This window comes from Rattus norvegicus, chromosome 2, assembly GCF_021556685.1.
Source record: "Rattus norvegicus strain SHRSP/BbbUtx chromosome 2, alternate assembly SHRSP_T2T, whole genome shotgun sequence".
Taxonomy (NCBI): Eukaryota; Metazoa; Chordata; class Mammalia; order Rodentia; family Muridae; genus Rattus; species Rattus norvegicus.
This window is the reverse complement of record NC_141535.1, coordinates 249,601,158-249,622,754: the sequence shown is the minus strand read 5'-3', so window position 1 is coordinate 249,622,754 and position 21,597 is coordinate 249,601,158. Positions and strand designations below refer to the sequence as shown.

The 21,597-nt window shown below is 39.1% G+C and overlaps 1 protein-coding gene across 7 annotated transcripts in view; it reads left to right on the top strand.

Annotated features, from left to right (window-relative positions):
• The window catches only part of Lrrc7 (leucine rich repeat containing 7), a 479,249-nt gene that overhangs the window by 248,470 nt on the left and 209,182 nt on the right, over positions 1-21,597 (top strand). For all 7 annotated transcript variants that reach the window (XM_087614691.1, XM_087614685.1, XM_087614702.1 and 4 more), the window contains 1 exon segment: positions 3,871-3,949. In XM_087614691.1, the coding sequence (XP_087470817.1) occupies positions 3,871-3,949 (79 nt within the window).

Genomic DNA, 21,597 nt, shown 5'->3' with positions numbered 1-21,597 from the left:
AGTTTCAATGCTTTCATTTTGTCCCAACATCTTACTAAACCTCTTGTTTGGTCTCCTGTGTTAACTCTTCCTCATTGTGGAAGGCATCACAGCTGAATTCTTATCATCTTCATTATCTTGTATACTGATTCCATCAGTGCTGATACTGTTTCGTAGTTTAAATATTATTTATATAACTAAATTCTCATTTCTTTTTATTTTATTTTATTTCCATGTATATATATATGTGTGTGTTTGTGAGTGTGTGTATCTTTGTGTCAATACATATACATGTGTTTGTGTCTATGTGTGTCTTTGTGTGTCTGTGTGTGTGTCTATTTGTGTCTGTGTGTCTGTATCTGGGTCTGTATCTGTGTTTTGTGTCTGTCTCTATGTCTGTGTCTGTCTGTGTCTGTGTCTCTTTGTGGGTATATACATATGAGTATAGATGCCTACAGAGACAAGGAGACAGATTCTCCTGGAATCAGAGGTACAGATGTTTGTGAGTTGTCTGATATGAATAATTGGAATTGAACTTAGGTTGCATGAGTGTGCTTTTAAATTGCTGAGCCACTTCTCTAGACCTGAATGGACAATTCTTAAGTTTGTCTACTCTTCTCTGTCTCTGTCTCTGTCTCTTTCTGCCTCTGTCTGTCTCTCTCTCTGTCTCTCTCTCTCTGTCTCTCTCTCTCTGTCTCTCTCTCTCTCTGTCTCTCTCTCTCTCTCTCTCTCTCTCTCTCTGTGTCTTTATTGGATATTTTTTATTTACATTTCAAATGTTATTCCCTTTTCTGGTTTTCTGGCCATAAGCCCCTTATCCCATCCCCCTCCCCTTCTTCCATAAGGGTGATCCCCCTCCCCAACCACCTCCTCTTCCCACCCAACCCCTGACATTTCCCTGCACTGGGGGTTCCAGCCTTGGCAGGACCAAGGGCTTCTCCTCCCATTGGTGCCCAACAAGGCCATCCTTTGCTACATATGCTGAAGCCATGAGTCTGTCCATGTGTAGTCTTTGGGTAGTGGTTTGGTCCCTGGGAGCTCTGGTTGGTTGGCATTGTTGTTTTTATGGAGTTGCAAGCCCCTTCAGCTCCTTCAATCCCTTCTCTAATTCCTCCAACGGGAACCCCATTCTCAGTTCAACAGCTTGCTGTTCACACACCTCTGTATTTGACATGCTGTGGCTGAGCCTCTCAGGAGACAGCTATCTGCTCTTCTCTCTTAAACTTTAAGTTTATAAGCAAAGACCATCCTGGCTTCTCTTACTGAGTTTCAACCAGTAGTTAAAGATGCCCACTAAAATTTAGTTTCTATACCATGTTCCCATCAGAGCAAAAAGTCATTCCATCTCTTGAGCCATCCAGCCAAACATTCTGGGGTCATCCTTAACTCTCTATCATTCCATTTATCTAATATTCAACTGTTATTTTTGTGATACTTCTCATTGATAAAACATTATTGTGTTTATTGTGTGTATTCACCTAACAAAATATAAGCTCCACAAATTAAAAGAATTCCCTATCTTTTCCAAACTGTCTCCTCAAAGTTCAGCACTTCCCAACAGAATAAGTACTCAAGAAATCCTGTTGGATGATGGAGGACCCTCTTTAAGAACTAAAGATATATTAAAAGAAAAGTATCAAGTTCTTTAACTCATAATCATGCATGGTAGTGTTTTGTTTTGTTGGCTTTTTTCCTGTTGTTATTTTTTTTCTACACTCATTTAATTTTAGATGTAACACAAGCTAACAATAGGCAGTAAGATGTTAGGGGCTTAAAGTAGTTAAATAAATCCTCCTGCAAATGCTAGAATTTAAATTTCTCTATATGGATGGTATTTAGACCTGGGTTTGGGTAAGAAATTAGATGGGACATGCAAAACTTAAAACAAAGCAAACATCAGGAAAGTGAGATAGAAAGATAACTTTTATGTCACAGAAATCTCAGTTTAGGATCCTCTGAGTGGTATCTCTTTACAGGCTTGGGAATCTATGCTCTATGTTGTAAAGTTCAGAGTTTAGTAATGGGATGAGAATCTTACTATATTTGGGTTCCACACCTAAGCTCTGTACAGAAAGAAATATGCCTTTTCATATTTGGAGATATAGTTTAAAGTTAAAGACAGATTTTAATGACACTCCTTTTGTATCCTTTTTTACTCCATAAACCTTTATCATTAGAGAAAGCTGAAAGCCATTTTAACTACAAACTTAAGAGCCTCTGTAAGGGGCTGGAAAAATGAAATAATTGTCAAACCCTGAGTTCAGTTCCCCATCATCCTCTTAAAATTTTAGGTATGATGTCATGCTATGTTTCCAGCACTGATGGGGTGGAGACAGGAGGATACCTAAGATCTGGTCAAATAGGTGACTTTCAGGTTCAATGGAAAATGCTGACTCAAAAACAAGATGGAGAAAGATTGGAGAACACATATAGTATGAATCTCTGGCTTAATGGTGAATGAACCCATGCAAACGTGTGTGTGTGTGTGTGTGTATGTGTGTGTGTGTGTGTGTGTGTGTGTGTGTGCATACCTGTGCCTGATAATATGATATGACTTTATTTGAATTATCCTGTCTGCTTCAGACAGGAAAGCAAAAGTAAAAGGAAGAAATTAAACCTCCTAATCTGAAATCCATGACACTCTGACCTCCCTCCACCCCTGCTTTTTGCCAGGTAGAAATGATAAATTTATTTGTCTCAGATGTCTTTATTCCCTTATACATCCTGTTCCCTAGTAGAAGAACAAACAAGCATGATGGTCAAATGAAACACCAGAAGCAAAATATGTACAAAGAATAAATCAGTAACAAAGGTTGCTTCTCAAATAATTAAGCATTTAGAGCAAGGCCTTTTATTTTCTTTTGAGCCAGGGCTAAGGTAGACCTAGCTAGCCTTGAATTACTATGTAACCAAGCCTTCCTGTCACCACCTCAGAAGTTTGCTGGGATTGCAGGCAGGTATCATCACACCTCATGTATGTGGTACTGGGATCTTTGCACTCAAGAAAGCATTTTAAATTCTTCAAGTAATTAATAATTTGTTGACACACTTTTGATTAATTCTGTGATATAAAAGTTTCATTTCTAAGAGGACTTGAATTCAGAATGCAGGGCTGATGTTTGCTTTTGTCATTAATTTTGTGAACACAATCAAGTTAGACTTTGTGGTACATTCACTGAAATGAATACATTGGAGACTTATCAACATAGTGTCCTCATTTGGAGTATAAATGTTGGTTAATGCCGTTTGCTATTTGTGAATAATAAAACTGCCCAATTTTAAAACCAAACATGCCATTTTGCCTATAAAACTCAATGCTCCTATATAATTAGTGACCAGAGAAAGCTCTAATAAGAACTTTCTTCTATTACAAGGCGAGTTCAGCCTAACTCTGAAACCAGCCTAAACACAAAAAAATGCCCAGAGTTTCTCAGAACAGGCCTTGGGATATTCTTAGAGGAGAGCTCATACAATTTCATGATCTCACCTGCAAAATGGAGTTTGAAACATTGGATGTGTGATGCTGTTTTTACAGTCAAACTCTTTGCAACAAATATTATCATTAAGCTGCTTTTATTTTCATTCCTGAGAGTTAGAAAAGATCCAAATACAATTTTATCTATCCTTATCTTCATATGCGACTTCCAGCTCTACTATCCTAAAGCATTATTTAACATTTGATTTTATTAGGAATATTATGTTTATGCCTCTCTTTCGTGTGGCTTTATTATATTTTGTTATCTTCGTTACACGAATGTTTGCCCTACATGGAGTCTAGATCCAAACTTGGGGTTTTAATTGTGTATTTCCACTGTAGGAGCCAGAGCTTCAACATGCTTTGCTGGGATATCTTCATGAATTCATACCACTCTCTTCTTTTCAACCTTTTAGGTGTACAAGAATTTCCAGAAAACATAAAGTGCTGTAAGTGTTTAACCATTATTGAAGCCAGTGTCAATCCCATTTCTAAGTGAGTATAAATGATTCAACTTTTACTTATATTTTTATTTCTATTTCCATTGACATAGTGTACCTAGATGGAACTTCTATGATAGTAGTTTTCGATGTAACATCAATTGCCATGGTTAAGAGAATAATAGGAAAACTACCAAGATCTCAGAGTTTCATTAAAATAATTAAAAGTACCATGAATGTGAACAAAGACACAACTGGCACAATATAGCATTACTTTGAGCAACCATGGCATTGGTTTTCTGTAATTCTCAGCAGTATTCCATGGATGAGAGTCAAAATCAAGGAAATGGTTATTGGTTGCAGTCATGGGAAGAAATTAGCATGCAGGACCCAGTGGAAGTTGAAAACTATTGGAAGGTTTAAAGGTGCCAAAGAATGCTTTAATATTTGAGTTTCCCCATCAAAAAATAAAATGGGTCTGACCACAAAAAAGAAGTGCTAGGTCCCAGAGATAACATCAAGAGTATAGGGAAAAGCCTAAAGGTGCAGTGGATGGGGAAATGTGAATGGTAAAGATACTAGCAGCAGAAAAAGGGTGTGTGTGGCTTAAGATCTATTAGTTAAGGAATCTCAGGGGAAAATGAAACTCAACGTGTGGCTGCATTGCTGATTCAAATATTTCCTGGAGTGAGAGGCCTGTGGAATCATGAGCAAAAGGGTAAGGTGAGTCCTGAACCTGAGCTCAGGTGAAATGGAAGTAAAGCTAGAGTCTGCAAAGGCTACTGACATCTTGGTAGTCCTTGAAAGAGACTGACGTAGAGTGCAATGTGGACAGTGCTGTTCCGAGAGAAATGGCATCTTAATTCCCTGAAGCTGAAGGAAAAGCCCTTCAAGACTTTGTCTACGTGAGTAGAGGAGTCTAGAATACTTAATGGGGAGAGTATTTTCAAAAGACCCAAAGAGGCTGGTCTGAGTTTTACACCAGAGGACACAATAGAATGAATTGGAAGTGCACAGTGAGTGACTTGTGTGCCAAACAGTAGAAAATGTGACATAACAAACAAAATAATGGACTTCAAAATCGGAATTCCTAGGTCAAAGTACAGTATGGGAGAGGAAAACAAATAAAGGCCTTGGAAATATTTCCCAAACTGTACACCAAATGCATTTTTATCAGCATCTCAGCGTAGTGGATATCACCAGCTTCAGACACCAAAACTGGAAACATTCCCTAAAGCCACTCAGCACAGGGTGGGTGAAGAGCTGGGCTGATTCGTGTGTTGCTTGTTTGATTTTCTGTTTTCTTTAGTTCCTTGACACTAATACATTGTCTTCTTTAGTTATGGCAGCAAGTCTTTAAGTATTGAAGTCAGATTAAAAAAAATCGCATCATACCCACAGCCCAACAGTGGATGGAGTATGGAAACCTTTATGAAAGAGAAGGGAGAAGGATTGAGGGCCATGGAGGGGGTGGGAACTCCACAGTAAGACCAACAGAGTCAACTAGCCTGGACCCCTGGGGTCTCCCAATGACTGAACCGCTAACCAAAGAGCACATATATGTAGCACATATGCAGCTTGGTCTTCACATGGCTCCTGAACAACTGGAGTGGGGGCTATTCCAAAAGTCGTTGCCTGTCCATGGATATGCTATTTGAGCTTGGCTACCTTGTCTGGCTTCAGTGGGACAGGATGTACCTAGTTCCAGGGAGATGTGATGAGCCATAATAAGGGGATATCTGGAGGGGGGCACCCTCTCAGAGGAGAGGGGGAGGGGAAGGAAGAAGGTTGTGAGAGGGGTTAACTGGGAAAGAAAGGACAGTGGGTGAGATATGAAGTGAACAAATTACAAATAAGTAAATTACTAATAATTTAAAAACTAGTTTTATCATAGCTATTTCCTAATTAATTTCACATATTTAATCTTGTAAAATATTTTAAATAACCTATTTCATCAAAGACCCTTAAGACTTTGAATGTTAAATAATTTGGGAGGGTATAAAATCACAGTCAATAGAAAAGCAAGTTTAAATGATGTGTCATTTTTCAAAGTCAGACTTTTAAGTTATATAAGTAAACATATTTGGTCACAACTGAGTAAAGTTTGACAGGTGGTTAGTCGTAACATGTAATCACTATAAATAATTTCATCATTCCAAGAACCCCTTAGCCCATCTGTCCTTTCTAGAATGCCTCGTGAATGGCTGGTGTCTGTGGCGGATTGTTTTTACTTGTTTTACTGGCCACCTCTTGTTCTACACGTCGGTCCCTTTATTGACAGGAGCATCCCATGTAGAGAGATCACAGGACTCCTGTGTCCATTGATGGGAGCAGAGATTGTCTACAAGCACTGCTGGCAGAAACTGTGTACAGACATTTAAGAGATTCATGTTCAGGGGTCACTCGTGTTGCTTAATGCTTAGGGTAGTTCAGTGGAGAGTAAGCTCATATGTTTGAGCTTAAAAAGAAACATACAGGCTGCTGCAAATGGGGAGCTGTTTCTTTGCCACCATCCACTGCTATCCACTCTGATTTCTGCAGTTTCAATCAGTCTGGTAGATATGCTGTCTCCTTTTAGTTTTAATTTACATTTATAGTGTCCGATCAGCATATTTCTCTGCATATTAATTAAAATGTATTGTTTCTTTGGCAGTGATTCAATTTTTTTCATTTCTTCTTGACTTGCCTTTTAAATGCTAAATTATAAGCTATTTTCAGATTCCAGGGGCAGTTTGAGTCCTAGATCTGTGATTTGTTCCTTCACACTCTAAATAGTACCCTTCACAGAGAGGCTTTTTGTTTGTATGAAGTCCTGTTTAATAACACACATCCTAGCTTCCAGCCTAAGAAAACTTTGCCAAGTTCGGAGTCCTGCTGATTTCTCTGAAGCTTTTCCTGGAGCTTTCATAACTCAGGCTTTCCCTTTGCCTTAGGATTCTCACCAGAGCTAGCCTCTGCTTATCCCTGGGGTGTAATATGGACATGAGATTCTCTCTAATGTCCGGGTAACCAATTGCTTCAGATCATTTGTTGGGAATGGAACCCATCCTGAATAGGGCTGGCAGGTACCTCCATTAAAATTAATTCAGCTTCTGTGTGTTGGTCTATTAGCGTCTTTGTTATGTTACACTGACCTGAAGGCCTACTTCACACCACTGATATCTTCTCACTGACTATAGCCTCATTGCAAATCGTTTAGCCAGGCAATATGACCCATCATTAAGTTTCTAAGTTAGTCTATGCTCTTTTTTTGCGGTTTTTTTTCCATCTTTATTAACTTGAGTATTTCTTATTTTCATTTCGATTGTTATTCCTTTTCCCGGGTTCTAGGCCAACATTCCCCTAACCCTTCCCCCTCCCCTTCTTCATGGGTGTTCCCCTCCCCATCCTCCACCCACTACCACCCTCCCCCCAACAATCCTGTTCACTGGGGGTTCGGTCTTGGCAGGACCAAGGGCTTCCCCTTCCACTGGTGTTCTTACTAGGCTATTCATTGCTACCTATGAGGTCGGAGCCCAGGGTCAGTCCATGTATAGTCTTTAGGTAGTGGCTTAGTCCCTGGAAGCTCTGGTTGCTTGGCATTGTTGTTCATATGGGGTCTCGAGCCCCTTCAAGCTCTTTCAGCCCTTTCTAAGATTCCTTCAACGGGGATCCAATTCTCAGTTCAGTTTTTTGCTGCTGGCATTCGCCTATGTATTTGCTGTATTCTGGCTGTGTCTCTCAGGAGAGATCTACATCTGGCTCCTGTCGGCCTGCACTTCTTTGCTTCATCCATCTTGTCTAATTGGGTGGCTGTATATATATGGGCCACATGTGGGGCAGGCTCTGAATGGGTGTTCCTTCTGCCTCTGCTCTAAACTTTGCCTCCCTATTCTCTGCCAAAGGTATTCTTGTTCCCCTTTTAAAGAAGGAGTGAAGCATTCGCATTTTAGTCATCCTTCTTGAGTGTCATGTGTTCTGTGCATTTAACGTAATTCAAGCATTTGGGCTAATAACCACTTATCAATGAGTGAATACTATGTGTGTTTTTCTGTGATTGGGTTACATCACTCAGGATGATATTTTCCAGTTCCATCCATTTGCCTACGAATTTCATAAAGTCATTGGTTTTGATAGCTGAGTAATATTCCATTGTGTAGATGTACCACATTTTCTGTATCCATTCCTCTGTTGAAGGGCATCTGGGTTCTTTCCAACTTCTGACTATTATAAATAAGGCTGCTATGAACATAGTGGAGCACGTGTCTTTTTTATATGTTGGGGCATCTTTTGGGTATATGCCCAAGTGAAGTATAGCTGGGTCCTCAGGTAGTGCAACGTCCAATTTTCTGAGGAACCTCCAGACTGATTTCCAGAATGATTGTACCAGTCTGCAATCCCACCAACAATGGAGGAGTCTCCCTCTTTCTCCACATCCTCGCCAGCATTTGCTGTCACCTGAGTTTTTTATCTTAGCCATTCTCACTGGTGTGAGGTGAAATCTCAGGGTTGTTTTGATTTGCATTTCCCTTAGGACTAAAGATGTTCAACATTTCTTTAGGTGTTTCTCAGCCATTCGGCATTCCTCAGCTGTGAATTCTTTGTTTAGCTCTGAACCCCATTTTTTAATAGGGTTATTTGTCTCCCTGCGGTCTAACTTCTTGAGTTCTTTGTATATTTTGGATATAAGCACTCAGTTTCAGTTGTAGGCTTGGTAAAGATCTTTTCCCAATCTGTTGGGTGCCGTTTTGTGCTAACAACAGGGTCCTTTGCCTTACAGAAACTTTGCAGTTTTATGAGATCCCATTTGTCGATTCTTAATCTTAGAGCAAAAGCCATTGGTGTTTTGGTCAGGAAATTTTCTCCAGTGTCCATGCATTAGAGATGATTCCCCACTTTTTCTTCTATTAGTTTGAGTGTATCCGGTTTGATGTGGAGGTCCTTGATCCACTTGGACTTAAGCTTTGTACAGGGTGATAAGCATGGATCGATCTGCATTCTTCTACATGTTGACCTCCAGTTGAACCAGCACCATTTGCTGAAAATGCTATCTTTTTTCCATTGGATGGTTTTGGCTCCTTTGTCAAAAATCAAGTGCCCATAGGTATGTGGATTCATTTCTGGGTCTTCAATTCTATTCCACTGGTCTATCTGTCTGTCTCTGTTCCAATACCATGCAGTTTTTAATCATTATTGCTCTGTAATACTGCTTGAGTTCAGGGATAGTGATCCCCCCAGAAGTCCTTTTATTGTTGAGGATAGTTTTAGCTATCCTGGGTTCTTTGTTATTCCAGATGAGTTTGCAAATTGTGCTGTCTAACTCTCTGAAGAATTGGATTTGTATTTTGATGGGGATTGCATTGAATCTGTAGATCGCTTTTGGTAAAATGGCCATTTTTACTATATTAATCCTGCCAATCCATGAGCATGGGAGATCTTTCCATCTTCTGAGATCTTCTTCAATTTCTTTCTTCAGAAGCTTGAAGTTCTTATCATACAGATCTTTCACTTGCTTGGTTAAAGTCACACTGAGGTATTTTATAATTATTTGGGACTACTATGAAGGGTGTCATTTCCCTAAATTCTTTCTCGGCTTGTTTCTCTTTTGTGTAGAGGAAGGCTACTGATTTATTTGAGTTAATTATATACCCAGTCACTTTGCTGAAAGTGTTTATCAGGTTTAGTAGTTCTCTGGTGGAACTTTTGGGATCACTTAAATGTAATATCATATCACCTGCAAATAGTGATATTTTGTAGTCTATGCCTTTTGCTCTTCAAGCTTCCCAGTCTCTCCAAACATATAGGATTTTGACAGGGATTGCACAGAATCAGTAGGTCAATGTCTCCGAACCATTGTTATATCTGTTAAACGTTTTGTTTCCATTTTTATAGATTTTACACGTAAATATAACATAGCTTAGTTATTTTCACAAGTTTACTTTTTATGCTATTGTGGATAAGTTTTATTATCCCACTTATTTTTTGCCATGTCTATAAATACAATAGATTTTTATGTATGTGTATTATAAAAGTTAACTAAATTTCACTTCTTAACTCTACTGGACTGTTTCTGAACATTTGCAGGGAAATGGGTTCTGAAGAAGCAATCATGAAACTGTGAATTTTTCTCATTTCATTGTTTCTATTTGCCGGATGCTGACTTTGTCTTGTAGGACCTCTTCTGACACCGAATAAAGAAGTAAAAACAGACAGCACTGCCAGTTTTTCATGATCTGCTGTTGCTTATTTTCTCATATTTTGTCTTTAATGCCCCATAAGGGGCTTTCACTTCTATTTGCACCCTTGATGACAGGTCCTCCCAGTGAAATTCATTCAAGGAAATGCAGTCTCTGTCTCGTGGCCTGTATGTGTGTGTGTGTGTGTGTGTGTGTGTGTGTGTGTGTGTGTGTGTGTGTGTGTGTTTCTGGACTTTAGCAATCTTTTATTCTGTATTACAAAGCCAAATATTTCTGCATTTTTGAGAGGTTCTTATGGCAGAGATCTTTTTCTGGGAACAAAAGTCTGTATTAGTTTCCCTCTAACTAATACAGTAAAAAAATGCCCAAGTCCTTAGTAGTTTACTTACTGTTTACTGGCATCTCCTAGAGTCTGTGGTTCAGTAACTTGTACATAGCAAGTTCCAGCTGTTTGTTTATAGTCTCACCCCCAGGAGCCAAGGGAAGAGTGAACAGTATTTTCAGGGGGCTTAGATAGATAGAAATCTACTCCAGTGCTCACTCGAGCTGGTGCAGAGAACTTCATCCTCATTTAGGGAGCCGAGATCCCAGCTTTCTGCTGGCCTCCCCTACAGACCCTGTGGAGCTCTCAAAGGTACTTCTCCCTGCTCTATAATTATGTCCAGATGCAACTTTCTACCCAACATCTGATCATCACAAAGTGGGGTGAGTCAAGAAGGAGGTTACAAACATGGCTCCCACTGTTCAGCCACCTTGTGTTAGAGGATAAGAAATACCAAATCCTGCCCACACACACTAGAGCCATCATACCTAGTTAGAAGAGGGCTTATTGTATTGAGTGTTGAATCCTGTCAAAGCTAGTTTCTAAGATCTGTGATCACTTGGCTTTCCTTCTGGTTTTATGGTGAGTCACATTGCTCAACGTTTCTTGTCAATCATGCTTACCAGGAATAAACTCTATTTAGTCATGGGCATTGCTCATTTTTGTGCTCTATTGCTCTGTTTCTGCTAATGCTTTGTTGATTTCATGAAATATACTCGTCAGATGTTTCTACAAATTCCTTTGTCCAGATTGTTGTCAAGGTAAAACTGATCTCATGAAGTGGGTTGGGAATGTCCCCTTCAGTTTGCTATTGTAATTTGCACAGATTCAGGTCTGTCTCTTTTAATTTTTAATTTTTAATTTTTTATTATTATCTTCAATCCTATTTTTGCACTCCAGTCATTCCCCCCCACTCCTGTTCTGCCTGCCAATTGTTCCTCATCCCATTCCTCATTCCTCATCTCCAAAAGGATGTCCCCATACCCCCATACCCCACACACATACCACCAGTCCTCCTTATTCCCTGGGGTCTAAAGTCTCTCCAGGGTTAGATGCGGTTTCTCTCACTGAGGCCAGACCAAGCAGTTCTTTGCTGTGTATGTGTGGGGGGCCTCGGACAGGCTAGTGTATGCTACCTGTTTGGTGACTTGGTGTCTGAGAGATCTCAGGGGTCCAGGTTGGTTGAGACTGCTGGTCTTCCTGTGGGGTCACCCTCCCCTCCTTAGCTTCTTCAAGCCCTTGGTGAACTACACTGGTGCAGCTATTTGGTTGAGAATCTCCATTCTGGCTATTAGTCTTTCATTAATAGCTAACCAGCTATCCAAACCAGCAATCTGCAGGCACCATTTTTCAGGAATCTGCGCGCTTTGTATAAGTCATGTCTTGATGTTTTCGGTAAGTTTGCCGCAGTCCTTAACTGTTTCTATTTCTGTAGCTTTAGTGTTCTTCTCTCTCTCTCATCACTGGCTTTGAGTCTCATTGTATGGCTTGATAACTCTGCCCACCCATTTATGGATCAGGTTTATTGGATTTTCAAAAAATAAGTTTGCTTTTATTGATATTTTTCTGAATTGATTTTTTTTTTGTTTTTTCAGTAGGATATTCATAAAATATTACGTGATAAAAACTGGTAACACAAAAGTTACAATTTTTAGAGTCACCGCTTTGCTTTGCTCTCAGCCATCAGTGAACATAATCAAAGTAAACCTGAAAAATAACTTCTTGGTGAGAAAGCAGAGCCTGACATTTACTGAGAACCCCTGCCTCTCTGGGCTCTAACTCCATAACTCCATTTTAGTTTCCACAGTGATCTCACTAAGGATGTAACTACTGTTATTGCCTCTTACCACAATAAATAACTGAAACTAGTATTTAACTCCCTCGTTCTTCTCACTATGAAACATCTTTGCTATAAATCAAAGATAGGTTTTCAGCTTTTAAGAATATTCAGAATATGGCTGGAGAGATGAGCCAGTAAGAGGAGCAGTTCCTGCACATGCATAAGGAGCTGATTTCCCCAGCACCTACATAGAGGTTGTGAGTAGGTACCTATTACTCCAACTTCAGGGAGCAGAGACAGGTGGATCCTAAAGGGTCTCTGACAGTCAGACTGGCAAAAGAATGGGATGGAAGCGATCAGAGAAGACACCTGAATCCTTCCTCTGGGCTCTAGACGTGTGCTCATAGGCATACACACAGAGAGAACATACACTTAGAAGAGAAATGCATTGAAATGAATATTCAGAGTTCATTACCATGGAAGCCAGCACTATGTTGCTGTGCAACACCCTGTGGGAATGTGGGAAGCTGCACAGCATGGCCTCTGCTTCTTGTGGTGTTTATCACAGGCCACAATTAACACCAACCACCCCCGCTTCATTCTCAGAAGTGTCTGAATGTGCTCTAGAAATTACGTACCCACTGTTTATACTACAAAATTTCAAAAATAATTATTTTTTATTGGATATTGTTTTTTTTTTTTACATTTCAAATGTTATTCCCTTTCCTGGTTTCCTATCCATAAGTCCCCTATCACCCTCCCCTTCCCCTTTTTTATAAGGGTGTTCCCCTACCCATTCACCACCCCTATTCTTCCCTCCGACATTCCTGGGGAATGCACTGGGGGTCCAACCTTGGCAGGACGAAGGGCTTCTCCTTCAATTGGTACCCAGTTCGGCCATCCTTTGCTACATATGCAGTTGGAATCATGGATCATTCCATGTATAGTCATTGGGTAGTGGTTAACCCTGGAAGCTCTGGTTGGTTGGCATTGTTGTTCTTATGGTGCTGCAAGCCCCTTCAGCTCTTTCAATACTTCCTCTAATTCCCCCAAAGGAGGTTCCATTCTCATTCAGTACTTTGCTGCTAACATTCGCCTCTGTATTTAACATGCTTTGGTTGTGTCTCTCAGGAGAGATCTATGTTCAGTTCCTGTCAGCATGTACTTCTTAGCTTCATCAATCTTCTCTAGTTTTGGTGACTGTATATGAACCACAGGTCGGGAAGGCTCTGAATGCCGTTCCTTCAGTCTCTGCTCCAAACTATGCCTCCATATCCCCTCCTATGAATATTTTTGTTCTACCTTTTAAGGAGGAGTGAAGCATGTACACTTTGGTCATCCTGCTTCTTATCAGTGAGTGCATACCATATGTGTTTTTCTGTGATTGGGTTACCTCACTCAGGATAATATTTTCTAGTTCCACCTATTTGGCTATGAATTTCAAGAAGTCATTGCTTTTTATAGCTGAGTAGTACTCCATTGTGTAGATGTACCACATTTTCTGTATCCATTCCTCTGTTGAAGGGCATCTGGGTACTTTCCATTTTCTGGCTATTATAAATAAGGCTGCTATGAACATAGTGGAGCATGTGTCTTTGTTATATGTTGGAGCATCTTTTGGGTATATGCCCAGGAGAGGTATAGCTGGGTCCTCAAGTAATGGAATGTCCAATTTTCTGAGGAACCTCCAGACTGATTTCCAGAATGGTTGTACCAGTCTGCAACCCCACCAACAATGGAGGAGTGTTCCTCTTTCTCCACATCCTCGCCAGCATCTGCTGTCACCTGAGTTTTTGATCTTAGCCATTCTCACTGGTGTGAGGTGAAATCTCAGGGTTGTTTTGATTTGCATTTCCCTTATGACTAAAGATGTTGAACATTTCTTTAGGTGTTTCTCAGCCATTAGGCATTCCTCAGCTGTGAATTCTTTGTTTAGCTCTGAACCCCATTTTTTAATAGGGTTATTTGTCTCCCTGCGGTCTAACTTCTTGAGTTCTTTGTATATTTTGGATATAAGCCCTCTATCTGATGTAGGATAGGTAAAGATCTTTTCCCAATCTGTTGGTTGCCTTTTTGTCCTAACCACAGTGTCCTTTGCCTTACAGAAGCTTTGTGAGCTTTATGAGGTCCCATTTGTCGATTCTTGATCTTAGAGCATAAGCAATGGGTGTTTTGTTCAGGAAATTTCCCCCAGTGCTGATGTGATCCAGATTATTCCCCAATTTTTCTTCTATTAGTTTGAGTGTATCTGGTTTGCTGTGGAGGTCCTTGATCCATTTGGACTTGAGCTTTGTACAGGGTGAGAAGAATGGACCGATTTTCATTCTTCTACATGCTGACCTCCAGTTGAACCAGCACCATTTGTTGAAAAAGCTTTTTTCAATTGGATGGTTTTAGCTCCTTTGCCGAAGATCAAGTGACCATAGGTGTGTGGGTTCATTTCTGGGTCTTCAATTCTATTCCACTGATCTCCCTGCCTGTCTCTGTACCAATACCATGCAGTTTTCTGACTATTGCTCTGTAATACTGCTTGAGGTCAGGGATGGTGATTCCCCCAGTAGTTCTTTTACTGTTGAGGATAGTTTTCACTATCCTGGGCTTTTTGTTATTCCAAATAAATTTGCAAGTTGCTCATTCTATCTCTATGAAGAATTGAGTTGGAATTTTGATGGGGATTGCATTGAATCTGCAGATTGCTTTTGGCAAAATGGCCATTTTTACTATATTAATCCTGCCAATCCATGAGCATGGGAGATTTTTCCATCTTCTGAGATCTTCTTCAATTTCTTTCTTCAGAGACGTGAAGTTCTTGTCATACAGATCTTTCACTTGCTGGGTTAAAGTCACACCAAGATATTTTATATTATTTGGGACTATTGTGAAGGGTATCATTTCCCTAAATTCTTTCTCACCCTGTTTATCCTTTGAATAGAGGAGGGCTACTGATTTGTTTGAGTTAATTTTATACCCAGCCACTTTGCTGAAGTTGTTTTTTAGGCTTAGTAGTTCTCTGGTAGAACTTTTGGGGTCACTAAAGTATACTATATCATCTGCAAATAGTGATATTTTGACTTCTTCCTTTCCAATTTGTATCCCTTTGGCCTCCTTTTGTTGTCTGATTGCTCCTGCTAGGACTCCGAGTACTATATTGAATAAGTAGGGAGAGAGTGGGCAACCTTGACTAGTCCCTGATTTTAGTGGGATTGTTTCAGGTTTCTCTCCATTTAGTTTAATGTTAGCAACTGGTTTGCTGTATATAGCTTTTACTATGTTTAGGTATGGGCCTTAAATTCCTGATCTTTCAAGGACTTTTATCGTGAAAGGGTGTTGAATTTTGTCAAATGCTTTCTCAGCATTGAATGCATTAATGTGTTTTTTTCTTTGAGTTTGTTTATATAGTGGATTGTGTTGATGGATTTCCATATATTGAACCATCCCTGCATTCCTAGGATGAAGCCTACTTGATCATGATAAATGATCATTTGATGTGTTCTTGGATTCTGTTTGCAAGAATTTTATTGAGTATTTTTGCATCAATATTCATAAGAGAAATTGGTCTGAAGTTCTCTTTGTCAGATCTCTGTGTGGTTTAGATATAAGCATAATTGTGGCTTCATAGAAAAAATTGATTAGTGCTCTGTCTGTTTCTATTTTGTGGAATATTTTGGACAGTATTGGTAAGAGGTTTTCTATGAAGGTCTGATAAAATTCTGTACTAAACTCATCTGGTCATGGGCTCTTTTTGGTTGGAAAAGTTTTAATAACTCTTTCTATTTCTTTAGTAGTTCTGGGGTTGTTTAGATGGTTTATCTGTTCCTGATTTAACTTTGGTACCTGGTATTTGTCTAGAAAATTCTCCATTCTGTCCAGATTTTCCAATTTTGTTGAATATAGGCTTTTGCAGTAGGATCTGATGATTTTTTGAATTTCCTCAGATTCTGTTTTATGTCTCCCTTTTCATTTCTGATTTTGTTACTTTGGACACATTCTATGTGCCCTCTGGTTAGTCTGGGTAAGGGTTTATCTATCTTGTTGATTTTCTCAAAGAACCAGCTCTTGGTTTTCTTGATTCTTTGTTTTTCTTTTTGTTTCTACTTGGTTGATTTCAGCGCTGAGTTTGATTATTTCCTGCCTTCTACTCCTATTGGATGTATTTACTTCTTTTTGTTCTAGAGATTTTAAGTCTGCTGTCAAGTTGTTAAGTGTATGCTCTCTCCTGTTTCTTTTTGGAGGCACTCAGAGCTCTGAGTTTTCCTCTTAGCACTGCTTTCATGTGTCCCATAAGACCCATGGGATTTGGGTCTGCAAAAATAATTATAAGTAAAAGCAAAAATAAATACCAGATTGTGGTTAACACAATTTTTCTTATCATTTAAAAATAAGAAAAAATTTTTAGAAACCAGGTAAAATGCAAATCACAGCTGTGTAAAGGAGGTAGAATTGCAATTTAATTTTCTTTTACTTTCCCAAGTGTTCTGTAGCATATTAATTTCATGATTTAAACTTATATAATTAGAGAAGAAGTTTTTACATTGACTCTTTAGTTACAACATACAAAACTTACTTTGATGGGCCTAACCTTTCTATTACAGGTCTGATGCTTAAAATACATTTTCAGTTAGAGTCTATAAAAAGCACAATAAGAAAATAAGAGGGCTGCAGCAAAGCTGTCTTAAAATCCTTGTTCCAGTGATGAAAATCAGCAGTTATAAAAAGTATTTAAAGCAGTGTTTAGTTAAAATGGGAAGAATAAAAACACCATAGAGAAGAAATGTGATTGTTACTTCCTGGTCTCACCACGGAACAAGAAATCATTTATTTTGGAGGCATATCTGAGGAGTTGGTGCTAGAGTTACCACTTATAAGTAAGGAAACTGAGTCTGATGAAATTATTTTCAAAGGTCTTACAGATATTAGCAAAACTGTGGTTCAAAACCAAGACTTCTGGTTCCAGTGCCAACACTCCAGGACTGTATGTCCAAGTATCTCTCATGACCAAGTGCATATATCTGCTGTTGTCCATCCTTTATTGTAGTTAGAATATATACATTTTAATTCAAGAAATTTTTTAATCAGACAATGTTTGGATAGCAGAGTTCTTTAATGTTTTTAATACTTTAATTTTCAACAAGTCAGCTAACTGTGGAAAACCATCAAATTATCTAGGATGTAAAGTTATTTAACTATCAAAGGCTTCTTATTGTGGGTGATATTGGCTTCCACTGAATAGTTCAGATGCTAATGAGAACCTGTGAAAGCCATCTTATTGATTTTAAAAGGGATTTCTTCTTCCTCACAGTTTCTTAGGCATTCTGATGACTACAAAAGGTCTCATCAGTGGAATTAGTCCCTTAGAAAGTTCAGTTGTGACATAAAGTTAACGAAAGTCAAATGTTTTCTCAAGTAAAACTACTAACTACATCTACCACCTCAATACCACCTAACACACATTGTCTATACTTTCATAGTACAGTATTATGTGGCTTAGGAGACTTCTTATCCTAAGACTTCTTATCTTTTAGTTGCTAATACTAAAAATTTCTTAGTGCTACTACAAGCAATTGCTAAAAGATTCCTACTGGATACATGAGAACTTCATGAGGAAAATCAAAAGATGTTAATTTTCAATCTTATGTTGCGTCATTATTCAGTGAATTACTATAGACATCAATTGTGATTTAAAAAAATAAAAAATAAAAAAAACGCAGTCCTGGTAAATATAACACACAGCACTGCACTACATCGCCACATCACACCACACTGTACCCCATCACATCTCACTACACCACACCAACACCCCCAACACTGTGATTTTTTTTTCTTTTTTTTTTTTTTTCGGAGCTGGGGACCGAACCCAGGGCCTTGCGCTTGGTAGGCAAGCGCTCTACCACTGAGCTAAATCCCCAACCCCCAACTCTGTGATTTTAAGTACGAAAGCCCCATGTAAAATGTCAGCACGTATTTGTATAACCATACTGAAAGTAATCTTATACTGGGTTGGGTTTTTTTTTTCATGAAATTTATGTGTGTTAGTCCAAGATTTCATTTTAAATAAGTTTCAAAGGCCAGTTTTTAATCCTAAGGAAAATGTTCTATCATGATGAGTTTCCAAGTTGTACAAACTTGCCACAGAAGCAACAATGGGGAAGCAAATTGTTGATCAGAATGAAAAATAAGATGCTGTGTAGTGTTCACCTACGGACAGAGGACTGAGGAAGGCTCATGATTCAAAGTATCCCATAACTAGAAAGTTCAAGTTTTCAGTCTTTGTTTTTTATTAGCAGTGACCTTTCCCCTCTAGTTTACTGAGACAGAACCTTGCTCTGTAACCAGAGATAGCGCTGAATTCATGATCATCTTGTCTCATTCCACACATGAGTATTACAAAAGTGCGCCTTTACTCTTCAGACCTGGAAGCAACTTCAGAGATAAATGGTCAGGTTCCTCATGTTTATATGTGTTTGTGGCTGTTCCTTCCTCCAAAGTCATAGTCAATTCCTTCTTGCGATAGCAAAGGACAGTGGCTAAGTCTCATTAGAAATATGTTTAACCTCTTTGCCACTGCCAGAAAACTTTCATGTAGTAAGCTTCCCGGCTCCCGTGTACAAAAAGGAAGACATGAAGAACGGTCATTATTCACTGCAGGTAGAACTTACTGTAGAATCAAGGCCACACCTTTAAGGCGAAAGTTCAAAGCCCTCTAACTGCAATTCCCTACAGATCCTCTCAGATGTTTCTTCCCAGCACTGTCCCATGAGCTCACTTTGAACTCAGTGTCTATCAGTGCACTATAAAACCCACATTTTCTCCCCTACCTATTTTCCTGTTTTCATAAATCCCACTTTCCCAAAGAATAAAATTATGGAAATATCCTCCTGGAAGCTATATCCAAAAAACAAACCCACTCTAAAATCCAAGCGGAAGCAAGATGGTGCAGAATGAAACAACCAATATAAAATCAGTGCCCTGAGGATGTGTAAAGCGTCACTGCGAGACTATCAAGCTATTGTGTGGAAAGTTGCACCCAGGCTTAGTGTAACAAGCCAGGAACGCCCAGTATTAGTGAGACTGCAGGAAGAGGACTGACTGGAATTTGAAACCAGCTTGAGCTATAAGTGAAATCAAGGCCAGTCTGATGTATAACCAGACCCTGTCTTTCTCAAAAGCAAAGCAGGAGGTAGAGCACTGGCTCAGTGAGTAAAGCATTTGACCATCACGTCTGGCATCTTGAGTTCAATCCCCAGATCTCACTTAAAAACAGAAGGAAAGAACAAATTTGTCTTCTGACATCCATGCACACACTGTGGCATGCCCATCCGTAAGAAATAATGCTAACAGTTTTCAATTTAATAAAATAATAAATTCAAATTGTTTTGGAAAAGGTTTTGCTATGAATAAAAAAAGAAAAGCATTAGGCCTGAAAGTGGCAGAGAGACTGTTAGGGACTGGGAAGAAAGGGAGAGAGGAGCAGGGAAGAGTAGACAAAATCTGTAGATAACACTTACATGTGGGAAGATGTTCCTGTGGGGTTGCCAATCTGCATAATCAGTGTGCTAATAAAAAAGTAATAAAAGAAAATTATTTCCGAGAAGGGAATTCTGTGTTTAGTTTGGGTTGACACAAAGCAGGTGTTAGAGTGAATGTAGGCAGAATATGCTGGCAACAGGCCCGGGAAATCCATGTTGAGCTTTCAAGATCTCCACTGGACCCAGTCTCATGGGGACACTTCAAGGGCATAAAATTCTACAGAGCTGTAGACAAGGCAAATGAGGAAGTGAGCTATTTCACACCTGCTCCAGGGTAGCTGAGAATTGCCCCTAGAGTATTCTGAGGCCCTGGCTAAAGATACCACCCTGCAGGAGACCTTGTCCAGCTTAATGTATGGAAAGCCACAGGTAGAGATGTATGAAAACAACCAAAATGAATAAACATGTACTTCACAGAAGTTGAAAATCAAAACCTATATTTGATCACTGAAATTATCATAAGAATTATACAAATATTTTATATTACCAAGTTTATAGAAAATGATACTTAAAAAAGAAATAACAAAACCAGGAGTCGAGAAGGGCAGAGAGAGGGACTGGACTCAGCTTTAAAAGCATTGGCTGCCCTGACAGACAGCCCAGGTGTGTTTCTCAGTGACTACAATCTTTACCTCTAGCTTTTGGGGATCAGATGCCCTCTTCTGGCCTTTTAAGGCACTGAATTCAAACAGTATACAGATACACATGCAGACAAAAGACCCACACATAGGAAATAAAGGAAGACAAGGACAAAGAAAAAGAAGCTCTTATACAGATACTTTGGGTTATAAATGGATGGAGCTATGAATGAAATTTGGCTGTCCCAGGTACACTTAAACTTTCATTCTAAACAACTCATTATTGTTCTTTCAGGAAGGGCACTACAGGACCTCTAGCAAAGGACCACTGGGATATGTATTCAAAAGACTTCACAGAAGCAACATTTATGATGGCATAGAAAACCCTGAAAATAACTACTCTTTAATTACAGAAGAACACTAAATGATCTGTGCTGTGTGCACATAATGACAGGGCATTCTAAGACAGTAGACAGTTACTATCCAAATGCATATGAAAATATAAAGCTGTTTTTAAAGTGATATAAACAGTATAATTTAAATATATATATGTATATATATATGAACATGCTTAAAGCACAAATGGGTTTCTTTTTTAAGGGAGTTAAAAAGTCTTTAAAAAACAAAATTAAGGAGCATTTAAAAATTTGTAAGCTAAACCTCTCAGAACTTAGGAGGCAGAGACAGGTGGATCTCTTTGAGTTCAAGGCCAATCTCATCTACATAGAGTTCCAGGTCAGCCAAGGCTACACAGTAGAGAGATAAACTGGAAGATGCATTCCAGTTTGGAAAGGCACAGGTGCCATCCACAGTATTAGCTGTTTCTTTATTCTGTTACGTTTGAAGCCCACGTGTTGTGTTCCTGCAGTGGGATGGGGAGGTTGCAGTAGACGTAAAGGGAACATCTGTCAGTGATGACAACAGTTGGCAAGCAGCTTGAGATGCAGAGTAGAGGGCAGAGAAGGCTTGGTGACTGCAGGCCAGAAATACTAGAGTAGGAGACATCAGTGAGTATAGGCAGCTGTTCACGGGATGTCAGCAGTCACCACAGGAAGGTGGTTATGAGATGAGAAGGAAAACTTAGAAATATTTATAGAAGGATGAAGTCCAGATTAGACTATAAAGACATTAAAATAGAAATACAGTTATAGGAAAAAATCCAATATTATTCTAAGGGGAAAACTCCTGGGGAATATTTTAATTAAACAGCAAAAGAAGATTTAATGTTTGAAGTAATTATTTCATCTAATTTCTAAAATTTCATTAAAGGTCATTTCTTACTTTTCAATGACACCTACAGCCATTATGATTCTGTTAAAAA